Consider the following 14,024-nt stretch of genomic DNA (forward strand, 5'->3'; position numbering starts at 1 on the left):
AAAACCTACCACAAGCTGCATCCCAGGCCTAAAGGAAAGAACTGAAAATATAAAACTCCTAGAAGAAAACGTGAAGAGAATTTTAGGACCTTGGACCAAGTGACAACTTCCTTCATCTCTAAAAGTTGGTAAAAAAGAGAAAACAGATGACCTGGATTTTATCAAAAAGTTCAAAGAAACTATTAAGGAAAAGAAAACTCAAATCATAGGCCTGGAAACAGTATGTGATAAAGACCTTCCATTAGGACTTTATGTGAGGACTTCTGGCAACTCAGAGAAGTCAAGCAATTTAATCTAAAATGGGCTAAAGATTCAAATAGACATTTACCCAAGAAATTAGACAAATAGCTAATAAGGACATGAAAGGGTGGTTGGCATCAGTAGTCATTAGGGAAATGCAAATTAAAACCAGCACACACCCATTAGGGTGGCTTCAGTCCAAAAGACAGAATTGGGGCAGATGAGAGGCCACCCATGCATCGCTGGCAGCGTGTGGATGGATCAGCATTGTGGAAAGCGATCTAGCTAGCCCCTGCGCTTCAGGCGAGTCTGATGTAGCCAGCTCACATGGGTTACTACTGAGCCTCCAATCATGGTTAGGAAAGGGTCATTCTCTGGTAAGGGAGGAATCCACCTATAGTTGCTTCTCCAGTATTGCGGTTTTATTTATTACATGGAGTTACTGGTCTGCTTAGGAGTGCTGGGTCAGTGGGAGAGGGATCGCGTCAACGGCATCTTTCTCTAGCTCCTCTCCAGCGACCTTAATAGTGTATATAAAATTGTTAGTCCTTTTCCCCCACTGACTTGATATAGCTCATTTACTGTGTAAGCTAAACTTGTATATGGAAGCGGAAATGCCCTACTGGTCCATATTCATCTATCAGACTCGTATATTTTAAACTATAGAGGCTTGAGTATGGTGAGTAGCTGATAGTTAGCCCTTATCATGCGTGCATGTGTGCATGTGTGTGTGTACTGCTGATTGAACCTAGGGTCTTGCACCTGCTAGGTGGCAGTCACTGAACCACTAAGTAATAACACCAAGCTTGTAATGGTATATGGCACGAGGTGGGATCATTGATCCCCTGGGTTTGGGACAGACACACTATCAGGCAGAACTTATGTGAAAAGTGTATTGGAGGAGGGAGGGAGGAAGGGGAATGGAGAGGGGAGGAGATGAAAGGAGAGGGAGGGAGAAATGGAGAGACAGAAAGAGTGACAGAGAGACAACAACCTGCCTCCTTGAAAAAAAGCAGAAAGAAGAGAGTGGGAGTGGGCGGAGCTTTCTCTTAAAGGGACCTTAGCATCCATACAGAGTTAGGGTACTGCCTGCCATGGGGGCAGGGGTGGCCACTCTGCCTCTGCTAGGTCCCCAAGAAACAGGGCTAGGCTTGTGTTTGCCTGAATGATAACAAACCTTCTTTCTACTTTTTGTTTCACTCGTGTGATGTGTGTGTGTATGTGTGTGTTTATTAGTTTAGGTGTGGGCGTGTGTGTAGGGGTGTACCTGCACATGGCTGCACATGCATGTGTTGGCTCTAGGTCACCATCCGGTGTTTTTCCTCAAATTTATTTGTTTGTTGAGATGGGGTTTCTCACTGAACTTGAAGCTCACTGATTTGGCTAGGCTGGCTGGCCAGTGAGCTCCAAGGAATCCACCTGTCTCTACACCAACCTCTCCCTTCCCCAGGGCTGCCATTGCAAAAGTTCATGGCCACCCCCGGATTTGTACATGGGTTTGGTGATCCAGATTCAGGTCATCATGTTTGGGTGACAGACCCTCTTGTCACTGGGTCATCTTCATAGCCCCTTGCTTTCTGGTTTATTTTGAGACAACATCTCACTATTTGCCCAAGCTTGCCTTGAACTCACTTTATAGCCCAGGCCAATCTTGAACTTTTAGTCCTCCTGCCTCAGCCTTCCCAAATAGCTGGGATTAAAGCCTGCACCACCTGGCTCCCCAAATAGCTGGGATTACAGCCTTCACCACCAGGCCTATCTCTTGGCTTCTCCACTGGGGTTTATCTGGCTCTTCTTGATATTTATGTCTTATAAATAAAACTATTTATTTATTCTGTTCTTACGTGTGTGTGAGAGAGAGTAGAGTATATGTCTGTGAACTTTGTGTGTGCAGGAACCCTCAGAGACCAGAAGAGGGTGTCAGGTCCCCTGAAACCTAGTGACAGGTGGTTGTGAAGCCACCATGTGGGTGCTGGGAACTGAGCGTGGGGCTTCTGAAAGAGGAACGAGCACTTTTAACAACTGAACCATCACTCCAGACCCTAAGTAATTTTATAAGATAATGTTCTACATTAAAAACATCCTAATGGTGTTCTCATTGACAGGACTGACTCAAGGGGAGGTCATGCTTTATGATCTTGTTTCACCCTCGCAGAGACATGCCACCTTTTTGTATGTATCAAAACCTGCTTTTATGTCTTTTAGAAGATTTTGCAGTTCTCTTTAGATTGGCACAATTTCTTATTAAATTCCTTAAATTCTTTCCTATGTTTAAATTTTCTCTAAGTTTTCCTTCTTCTCTATGGTAGATGGAAGCTCATCCATCATTAAACCTTCAGTTATCTATCTTTATGTGTATCTATCAATAATCTACTTACCTATCATCTATCGTCAGTTGTCATCTGTCTATCATCTGTCTGTCATCTGCCCATCAATCTATCATCCATCTTCAGCAATCATCTTTCTATCTATCATCTATCAATCTATATCCATGTCTTCAGCTAGCGTCTATCTATCTATCCATCCACTCATCATCTCTTTACCTATATAATTATTTATCTGTATTAGTTAGTTTTCTGTTGTGCTAAAACTCCATGACCAAAGCAACTTACAGAAGGAAGGGTTTATTTGGCTTACAGTTCTGGAGGATTAGAGGTCATGAAGGGAACCATGGCAACAGGCAGCAGCAGTGGCAGCCAGAGCAGCTGAGGGCTCACATCTTGAACCAAGATTTAGAAATAGAGAAAGTGAGCTAGGAATGCCACATGAACTCCAGCATTTAAAAGTGTGACCACACCTCCAAAATCAACACAGACAGTGCCACCAATGGGTGACCAAGTATTCAAACACCTGAACCTATTGGGGACATTATTCTTCAAATCATCATACTGTCTAATGTCTAGTATCTTTCTATTAATCTGCTCACCCACCCACTCCCACTCATCGACCTATACCGCCCCCCCCATCCACACACATCTTATCTTTTGTGAAGCTTTCCTCAAGTCCAAGGACTTTTCTCACCACTGTGTAAAATGTAACTGTTTGTCCTAGCTGTTCGTCTCTTAGATGAAAGGGTTGCTTGGGTAGCGGCCTCCTGCCTAGAACAAAGCTAGCTTCCTGTGGCCATGGTCTCTCCTGGAGGTCTCCTTCACCAGTGCAACTGTGGTGGGGGCCTCAGGAATCTTCCCTGGGGCTCTCGACTGCCTGTCTCAGCTTAGTTGTCCCAGAAGGGGATCCTAGGAGGGAGATGAGAGTCTAGCCCGAGGTGATGTCATAGCTGACCCCAGGAGGCAACAGTAGCGGGGAGTGTCTGGGTGAAGGAGGCAAAGTATGAACCTAAGTAAAGGGCTTGTTCCCCGACAGGTCTCCACTGAGTCGGCTCTAGAGAGGGGAGTGGAGGAGCCAGAGTTACCTTAGCTAAGGGTAGAATCTGGGACAAACCCAGAGTTACCCTAGTATTAGGAGTAACTAATGGACACCCTCACTTACCTTATCTGTGGGAGGGCAAGTCTGAGATACTCCGAGTTATCCCAGTCATAGGAAAGGAATCCTGGGACAGCTCTAGTTACCCCCAGACACCGTAGAGCAAGAGTGGGGCAGCTGAGGATTTGCCCGACTGTAAGAGAGGAAGTCTGGCCTCTGACCTTCTGGCCCCTGGTCCCGTTCTAAGTGTGCTTCTGGACTCTATTGATCCCAGCCAGCATAGCAGATCACGATTTGGTCTCGGCTTAGCTAGCAACCTGGGCTTCCCTGGCATCCACAGACTTGCCTGGCACTGGAGCACGAAAGGCTGGTTATCTGGGGATGTTGGCAGCACCTCCCTCACAGAGTTAGTATGCAGGTCAGGATGTATGCAGATGATAGATGGATGGGCATAGGTGCCATGTTCTCAGCCAGCAGTAGGTGCATGTGGATGACCAGGACACAGAAGGCCGGGATGGTTAGGTTGCTGGCTGTGTCCACACAGTCCCTGCTCTCCAGCTGTGTCTCCATTCCTGCCTCTCCACTCTGCTCAGGCCTGCCTTGCCTTAAGCGGTCAGGTAAATGGAGGCCCTTCCGTGTGTGATCTAGTCCTTCTTCTCCATCCTAAAGCCTGCTTCCTCCACCGTCCCTCCTCACAGCCTCTCAGACTCAGTCCTGTCAGGCACAGGGATCCTTCTGTAGCAGGACCGTTTTCCCCTTCATGGCTCGTAGGGCCTGGCAATGTGGTGGGGCCTCCACGTCACACAGAGCAGAAGCAAGCTCAGACAGAGTCAGTCAGGAGGGTTGCACACTGCTTGGCTCTCATTTCTGTGGACTGGACTGAAGATTCCATTCACTGAGGTCATTCGAGTTGAACACTGAAGCTCCCTGGATGGTGTCCTGCTTAAGTGACAAGCGACAGGGCCACTCTTGGGATGTTAAAGTGAGATCAACAGGAGATGGGTATGACGGAGTTTGAGGGAGTCTACCCTCTCTGGGGACCACTTACAGTGTAGGGACGGGTGCTAAGGATCCGTAACAGTGGCAGGGATGGTACAGGTCACAGGTCCTTCCTCTGAGGCCTTCTTTAGAGGGTAACTTTTTATTTTTTTGACCAGGGGTTTCCTGGCTGTGTTCCCATTATAGTGTCCTCACCCCTGCCCTATGAGAGGACGGGGACACGGAGTCTGTTTTCTTGCCCTAACATAATCCTTTGCCCTCTTTGGCCTTAAGGATGGGAGCTTGGGTTTGGGAACCTTTCGTTGGGTGTTTGAGGGACTGGGAGGTTTCACAGTGTTCTGAGGGTGCAGTGCAAATGCCCAGAGCTGCTGGGACTGCAAGCCCCTCTCCCGTGAAAAGAAGGAAACTGACTGCGGGGGGGGGGGGGTGTTGAAGGGGGTGTTGAAATGCAAACCCATAGGCACAGATAGCCACCACCGGGTGATAGTGTGTGAGCAGTGTGTAGGGCCGTTTCCTGTGGTTGTTTTGGTTGGTGCAGGCTGGGGGAGGAAACCAACAATGACAACCAATTGCACCCTGATCAGGGAACAATGGAGTGCAGGGAGGCACCTCGGAAAGTCTATAATCTCCCATGGAATTGCTCTTTAGTCTTCCCGGGGCTGCTGGATGACACAGTCGGACTGGGTGGGAACCATAATTAGTTGTAGCCACCCCGAGGCTTTCTTTTTGCCCTCTAGACAATGGAAGATTAAGCCATCAATAGCCAGTGTTCAGTCCTGTGTAGTGAAATGGCCCATTGTTCAACCGGAAAGGGAAGGTTAGGGGTGGGAGGCTCTCCCCAAGCGGTGGGAGGATGGATTGGCGTGTTTCTTCCCCCCTCCTCTACTGTAGCACAGAAGTCACAAGCCATGGCGCCTCCAGAGCTGCTCTAACAGACACACTCCTGTGCAGCACCGCCTCCTCTGGCTCAGAGGAGGATGGAGTGCCACAGGCGCCAATACAGGCACACACAGAACCACGGGCAAGTCTTTCTTTGCCTAGTGGACAGGTGCAGGTGGCACACAGCCAGCTCCTGAGTGAGCGTGCTAGCTTCAGGGTTGGATCTGCCCACATCTGCACCTGCTGCAGCTTTATTCTGGGAACGGCTTACCACAGCACCTGCTGGCAGCTGGGGGAGGGCCTTAATGTTCTCGCGCTTTGTAAATTCCTACCCAAAATATATGACCACCACAGCACCTTCATAAACACACACCACACACACAGACACACACACACATATAGACACACAGACACACACACACCACACACACAGACACATACACACACATATAGACACACAGACACACACACACCACACACACACACACACACCACTCCTCTGCTCTCTGTGACTGGGGTATGCTTTTTCTTTGGAAAAGTCTAGATTCTGTTTTGTTTGGTACTTCCAATGTCTTGTTCTGTTTTCAGACACAAGGTCTTGTATATCCTGGGTGGGCCCTGAACACACGAAGTAGCCATAATGACCTAGAACATCTGATCTTCCTGGTTCTGCCTCCTAAGTGCTGGGCTCTAGGCATCTAGCACTATTCCCAGGCTGTTTCATGGGTGCTAGGGATCCAAACACAGGTCCTCATTCCTACAGGGCAATCTCTTTATTGATGGAGCCTTGTCCTCAGCCATGCTTGTTCCTTTTAAACATCACAGGAATGCATTTAGAAAATGAACTGCCATTTTCCAAAGCTGCTATGGCCAGGACAGAATAGATGAGGGTTCCTGGTATATCGAAGATATCTGACAGCTGAAGCCCAAATGGGGAGGAATCAGGTACTTTGCTTGCCAGAGAGGAAGGACCATGATGCTTGTCTGTATCCAGCAGTAATCTAAATGCAAGCAATGAATCAAGAGCGGTGTCCTCAGCACCAGGGCTGCTTCTATTGGGCTGCTCTTAACGTAGTCATCTAGCGTCTGCGTTAAACTTATTTATTCCCTAATGCTGGCTGATGGATTAAAAGATGTGTACAAAATTCTTCTACAAGAGATAAGATATTGCAGTCTGCCAGACACCCCTGGCTCTTTTTGCTTCCCCCCCCCCTCTGTTTTGCCTACTTTACACTACTGAGCTCAGGGCCCCCCACATCATATATCCTGATTAGTTTGGAGGAAATTACTAAGGGGTTGTTTTTTAAGCCTATCATTGACACATTTAATTCATTAGGTACCAAATCCACAAGCAAATTTTGGCTGGCCGTAAAACATGGTTAATCCAGGGAGCGGCAATAAAAGGTGAAAAATTACGTCCCAGCAAATGTGGAATATTGCTTTTCTGTAGAGACTTTTACTGGTCTGCGGTATCTTTCTTCATAAATTTCCCTTCTGCTTAGTTCTCTCGGTAACTTAACCATTTGTCGCTTGCAGACCGCAGAATGGCTCCATGATACTCTACAACAGGAAGAAAGTGAAGTACAGGAAAGACGGGTACTGTTGGAAGAAGAGGAAAGATGGGAAGACGACCAGAGAGGACCACATGAAGCTCAAAGTCCAGGGAGTCGAGGTAAAGGGCAGAAAAGGCTCTCCTGTCCCCCAGGTGTCATTTACGGGCCGCCACAGAGAATTTGGAATTGCTTGAGAACAATCTGATGCCAGTCACCACTGTCAAAGGAATTTTAGTTTGCCAAGTCCCTGGTGTTGGCGTTGGCTTCCGTCCTCTTACCCCAGAGTTTCTCTTCTGTTTTCTTTGGAGCTGACCATGGCCAAAGTGCTCTATCCAGGAGGTCACTGGTGTATGGATGGGGATTGACATGGTGCCTGGGGGTTTCTCTACTATGTTTATCATTGTGTTTCCGGGTGCTTTGGGGTTGTACTGGGGTGCAGGTCTCAGGGAAGACGGGTGTCATCGTGAGGAAGCATCCTCTCCAGGTGCTTCAGCCAACTGGTAATGACCATCAGGGCTGGGCAGCTCTCCTCATGCTGACTAAAATTTCATCTCCCTGTGGGGTGTATCAGCTTCAACAGATATTGAGATGGGCTCTCGAGTGAGCAAGGTTCCTGCAGTGCTGGAGTGGAGAGAGAGGGATCTGGGATCTGTAGGAATGGAGAGGGATCTGGGATCTGTAGGAATGGGGTCAGCATCTGGAACAAACTCAGCTTTGGGTTTCCTGGATGCCACCTTGCTATTCTGGCTCTTACATGAACAGCCACAGAAAAGTCCATTCCCATCAGAGGGTCCCAACCAGGTGTCCTGAAGACCTCAGTAGTTCCACCAAGGGTCTTGCCTGCCACTCTCAAAGGGATGTGGCCAGGCATACCATGGGCGAGATCTCAGAAGCCTCCCATAATCCAGCTGGCATTTCAGAGAGGTAAAGGCCGGCATCCTACCTACTGTCATGTCGAGTGTGTGTCTGCCCATCTCAGTGGTGCGAGGATTGTGAGCCCACTTGAGTTCTAAGGATTGCCCTTGGGCACTGTCGGTTTTGGGGACACATTTTGTCATGACGATTTTTTCCCTGTATTAATTATGTGCTTTTATGGCTGCCAAAAATAGCATCAAATGGCTTTTATTATATTACCCCATGGAGAGAGATAACTTTCATTTTATGTGTATGTGCTTTTTTTTTTAATATACCAATAAGAATTGTTTTATGGTGATGAATAAGAAAAGCCGCGGTATGAGAAATTCCCGTTTCCTCTCCTCTGCCTCGTGTGCAGTTTAATTGACTGCATGGAACATTAATGTGCAGATTACCCGAACGTGCTGCTGGAAAGAGCCATCTCCAGCATTGTGACCAGGATCCTGCTAATACATACGCATTAGCCCTTCTTGCAGGGAGCCCAGAGAGTTGGGGCTTGCTCTCTGGAGGGAAAGGCTCTTACCACCCCACAATGGAAGAATAGGTAGGGAGAGAGAGAAAGAAAGCTTGGGTGGGGACCAAGAGAAAGGAAGCTACTTATGCAGGGATATTGAAAGCCTGCAGGAATTCACACTAAACCTCAGCAAGCAGCCCCCGTGCCTGGAGGCCTCTGGTATATTTCATCTTTAGTAATGCGTAAATCAGGAACTCCTGGTTGTAACTAACAGCGGGGTGGAATTCGTCCTCAGCAGTAGCTTGGAAGTCCAGGGGAAAAAAAAAACCACCCTGTTCATTTTCTCCCCTCTTGTTATAAATTAGAATTGTCACCGGATGGAATGAGGATGATTTATGGCTATTTTTAGGCCATATTTATGTTGGGAGTTATTTGTGGCACTCAGCCTTGCAGACTACAGCCTGGTTCCTCAGATGTGGAGGAGGGGGGACACATGCAGATCAGAGAGGGCCGTCAGTGACCTGCTGGCCATGAGCAAGCAGCCCCTGTGAGTGGGGGAACTTAGAGGCCTCCCTGGCAATGACTTGGCCAATGTTATTTCTGGTGTTTTGGTGAGGGAGGCCACCTTTGGCTACGCTTCTTGGTGGCTGGTCTTTCCCGGTTCACTTGGAGTGCTATCCCACGGAACCAGGCAGCAAGTACTGGCTGTGTACTGTGTACTGGCTTTTGTGTGTTCTCTACAGAGAAAGAGGGAGGCATGTGCACCGTCCGTGGACTCAGGGTGGAGCAAGAAGGCGGCCATGTTTGCACATCACGCTCATTTGTAGTGCACGGAGCTGTGAAAGGTTGAGCATCTAGGATAAGTGTCCCCGGGAGTCCGGAATGGGCTGCAGCGGGCAGAGATGCTTCTCGGGCTAGGTGGGGTGTGAAATGAATTCTTGGAAGTTGGGGACAGTTGCACGTGTATGAGTAATTGACATGTTGTTTTACACTTTGTCACTTAATATCTCCAGCTAAGCCGAATCTATGTTGTTTTCCGGCCATTTTTAAGTGGTTCATCTTATTCCTCTCTGTACATAATCTTGTCCCCTTGACTTTGAGAACCCTCTCACCCAGACTTGTAGTATCGTCATTACTGCCTGACTAAGCATCCTTATAAGGGTCTTCTTGGGCACATAAACAGTCTGGACCAGGAATTGCTGGGTGTCAGAGTTTTAGTTTTGCTAGACAATGCCAACTAGCTTCTGGGCGACTGTTTTAATTACATGCCCACCAGCACTGGCAATGACCATTTCCCCTACACCCTCCGGCACACTGGTCCTCAGAAGATGGTACTGTGTGCAATTTGAATTCGAGTTTTTCCCTCTTATTCGTGGGAATGGGCTCCTTCTTGTTGAAGTAATTGCCTGTCCACGGCCACGGAGTTTTAACTAGCCCAGAGGAAGGGCTTTTTGGTAATATCAGCCCCCACACTTCGTCCTTGGCGTTTCTGTGTTAGTTGTGATCTGGAGTGGGACTGGGAAGCCCAGTGGGCAGTCTTCGCCAGCTGTGGTGGTGCTATCTACTAGGCTTCACCGTCAGAAGTCCGCTTCCTCCCTGTGGATTTAGCAGGCAGATCCTGTGGCTAGCACCTGTGTCCCCCCCCAAGCCCTAGTCCCCTCCAGCTACCCTCCAGCTGGATGGACAACTAGGGTTTTAGAGTTGTGAAATCTTTACTATCCCAGTGGGGTTCCTACGTTCAAGGGCATGATAAAGACATCTGGGTCTATCATTTAACATATCACTTGCTTTAAGCCTTCCCCGAGGCCAGGAAAACTTCCAGCAAGCGGAAGGAAACCTCAGCTCTGACTCCTTTTGTTCTTGTGGGCTGGGGCCTTCACACACGTCACTCCTCAGCAGGCACAGGGTTCGCGGGGCATGGGGTGTGGGCAGCAGCTTTTGAAGCTAACTAGCTGTTCCTTCGCAATCAGCTGTCTTGTCTAGGGGCCAAGGAGAAGGCTGCGTGATAAGCTTCCAGGGAGGGCAGAGCTGATGAGAGGAGAGGAAAAGGGACTGAGGTGTCAGGGGATCACAAATGAGACCTCAGCAGGTCTGAAGTGGGTCCTGCCCCCAAGCTGACTCCTGTCGGCTGATCTGGTGTTCCCGGGAAAGGATTGCTCTAAAGATCCCTGTGCCTTAAGAACTCCCGCGCTTGTCAGGCGACAGCAGCAACCAGCCAGAGAGCCTTTCTGGAAGAGTCCTTTTCCCTGGCCCCCGACGCTAACAGGTTGTTTCATGTCTGCTCACCCTTGTCCTCAGACTCCTGGCGTGTGTCGTATCCAGACCATCTCTCAGTTCCCCGTTTCTCCCATTCCTTTTCTGCTGGGTTCCCAGGGAGATGGGAGCTATACCCTCAGTGTGTAGACAATCACAAATCTGCAAATCTCCTGTGAACAGTACTGGCTTTGTCTGGTGCAGACATCCATGCAGAACACATGCTATCATATCTGTTACATAGATGGAGAAGTCAGGCCTTCAGAGAAAGGGGTTCATAGGTCCCAGAGCTGGGGCTGGAACCTGAGAGTTCTCAGCTTTAAGCATAACTGTTGTCCCTGGCACTCAGGGTGACCTTTAGGGTTTCAGATCAGCTCAGCCCACACTATTTACCTGGTGTGGTCCATCCTCCATCCACTTATTGGGTACTTGTCACCCACTGTCATGGTGACAGGTCCTGGGAGGTTCAGGGGTACAAAGAGGGGTGTGTGGTCCCTAATCTCAGGAGGATACAAAAATCTTAGGGTTTTGATGTGTGCCGGAAGAATTCCAAGGTCCTGTGTGGAAAATGCGGTCAGCACAGAAGGCAGACCTGGCGTTGGGACAGTAGCACGGGGAGGTGTTAGGTGATGGATAAAGGTTAGGAAGTGCATGAGCCATGGTAGAATCTGCCGAGAAGCCCTCTGTGAACCCGTTCCCATCAACTGACTGGATGGTGGCTTGTGGGCATCTTTTCCAGCCCTGGCCAAACTGGATATCCACTCTTGTGTGCCTGGATTATTGCATGAACCTTTTCATGGGTAGCTGTCAACAGCCTTTTTCTCCCCCCAGATAATCAGTGACAGCAGAGGTGCAGTTCTATCAACTCCTAACGCGAAGGAAATTAAAGGGTTTATTGTGCTTACTGACAGGGCAAGGGTGAGAAAGTGCTTAAATGAAAGCAGGTCTCCCCAAAATGGCCACACCACCCCAAAGTCAAGGATGGGGACGTCCCCATAGCAGCGCAGCTGTAGCCCCCTCTCCAGTTAGCCCCCCACGTCTATCTGTCGCACCTCCAAGACCACAAGGCAGGATTACCTACAGCTGGCGCAGAGGTGCAGGAGACACCACAGAGCTCTAAGGTGAGGGTCATGTGACCCTCCCCATCCGTCCTCCTACAAGGTCGCTTCAGCAAGCCTGATCTTAAGGGTGACTTGCGAAGACTTTGAGCTGCTCTGATGAAGACAATGGCTGTTGTGGTCAGGGGATAGGGTTCTACTACAGGGCCCTTTGCTCCTATCTCACGCTGTCCTTTGGTGAAGACAGTCTGCCCTTGGGGTCAGTGAACGGGTCTTGCATTGTGGCTGCTGATGCAGTGGGAGACGGGACCCAGCCCTGCTTCCTATAGAACCCATCCTTCTGTGATGAAAGGCGGTCCCCGGCCTGGCCCGTCCCTGAGTGGAAATGCCAGTCCATTTCCTCTGACTGTCATCTGTGGATGTGAACATTTTGCTGATCTGTTTGTGCTGCCTGGAAAGAACCCAGTGTCCCTCATTTCTCCATTAACAGCCTTCAAGCTAGAAGGCCGGCATTGGCGCAGCAGTGACCGTAATGAGGTTACATTTTGGGACTTGTCCTCATTAGAATGATGTTCTTTATTTGAGCACTTAGGCCACATATTAAAAAAGGGGAAAAAAAAAGTACCTCTTTCGAAAGTAGAAACGATATTGTAGTTACTGCATTAGGAATTAACAGGGCATGAAATAACCGCCTCGTGGCAGAGCCAGATCCCTTCAGCTCTGTTCCCGGCCATAAGATAAATAGGTATCTTGCTTGCAGATGATGGGAAATGCTGGCAGTAGTCAGCCCAAACAGGTCTGGGGCCCAAATCAAGTCTGGAAAAAGGCAGGGAATAGATGAGGAGAGAAACAGGTTAACGAAGCAAGGGACCACAGAGGCTCAGCGGGGCCAGCGGCCTGCCACCCCCACTGTGTATGTTTGACCAATACAGTTTCTGCTTTCTGGAAAGGGCTGTGTTTGGTCCCTGGTATTTCCTGGGGACTTGCCGTGCACAGACAGCATCCCTCATGTAGACCATGTTTCTTTCTGTGGTGTGGCTACTGACTTTTGAGTCTTCCAGGGTTCATCCCTGCTCCTCTTCAGCCAGAGGGAAATACCCCCTTGTACTGCTTCCCCCAGACTTCACCCATGCCTGTCTCAGGAGTGTTCTCTTTGATGGATCTGTGTCCAGCACACAGATGGTTAAACATGTTATATCTTCTATGCTATAACGCTTCTGTCTGATGTCTGGACACTGGGGACTTCAGGGTGTTGGGTGTGGAGCGAGAATGTCATGCTTGGCAATGTGCAGAAACAAAGCCAGATGTTTCCATGGGATATGGCCACAATTCTCCTGTCTCTGCTCTCAAAGCTCTGGGGGTTGCAGATGTGTGTTGCCATGCCTGGTTTTTTATGTGGGTGTTGGAGATCTGAACTTGTGTCTTCATGCTTGCATAACAAGCTTTGAATACCTTATTCTATTTACAAAATCAATTTTTTTATTATTTTCAGTGATGTGCATGTGTGGGAATCTATTTGTGGGATTGTGCACATGAGTGCAGTGCCCTTCACAATCAGAGGTAAAGTTGTAGGCAGTTGTGAGCTGCTAGGTGAGGGCGCTGGAAACCGAACTCTGGTCTTCCGCAAGAGCAGCAAGTACTTTTCGCTATAGGACCCTCTCTCTGCCAACCTATTACCCAGGTTTAGTGTCTGGTGACCTAACTTTCGCCCCTCCTGGGGTCTGGGAGTGAGGTGTGCTGTGTGTCTGAGAAACTCTCTGTCACTGTCTTGCCTGGGCTTCACTTAACCTGGTTATCCTATGGGGTAGATAGTTAATCTCCATTGCTCATGTAACTAAAACTTGGAGTTGGGGCATGGGAGGAGTAGGGAGATGGCAGAAATGGGGAGGGGAGGGGAAGGAAGTGAAAAGGAGGAGAGGAGAGGAAGGAAAAGTCTGGGAAAAGGATAGCCTACAGGTTACACAGTTACAGGACTTGGGGAGGGGATAAAACGCTTCCCATGCATGCATGGGGACACGAGGTTGGACCCTCAACACCCATGCAAAAGCTAAGAAGAGCAGCATGCATCTATAGCCCAGTGTTGGGAGGGGGCATGGGCAGAGAAGCGGGTTCCTGAAGCTCACTGGGCAGCCAGTCTAGTTGAAATGGCGAGCTCCAGGCTCAACAAGAGACCTTGCCTCAAAAGATAAGATGGAGAGGAATGGGAAAAGACGCCTGATGTCAACCTCTGACTTCCATAGGCCTCCACAC

At 48.9% G+C, this 14,024-nt stretch overlaps 1 protein-coding gene across 9 annotated transcripts in view; it reads left to right on the plus strand.

The window, feature by feature from the left end:
- Positions 1-14,024, plus strand: part of LOC121447907 (calmodulin-binding transcription activator 1) — an 829,155-nt gene that overhangs the window by 414,411 nt on the left and 400,720 nt on the right. For all 9 annotated transcript variants that reach the window (XM_041651178.1, XM_041651180.1, XM_041651176.1 and 6 more), the window contains one exon: positions 7,078-7,213. In XM_041651178.1, coding sequence (XP_041507112.1) covers positions 7,078-7,213 — 136 coding nt within the window. The remainder of the gene's footprint in view (positions 1-7,077; positions 7,214-14,024) is intronic.

This window comes from Microtus oregoni, unplaced genomic scaffold, assembly GCF_018167655.1.
Source record: "Microtus oregoni isolate MIOR12 unplaced genomic scaffold, Mior012 000005F_ref0000423, whole genome shotgun sequence".
NCBI classification, from domain to species: domain Eukaryota; kingdom Metazoa; phylum Chordata; class Mammalia; order Rodentia; family Cricetidae; genus Microtus; species Microtus oregoni.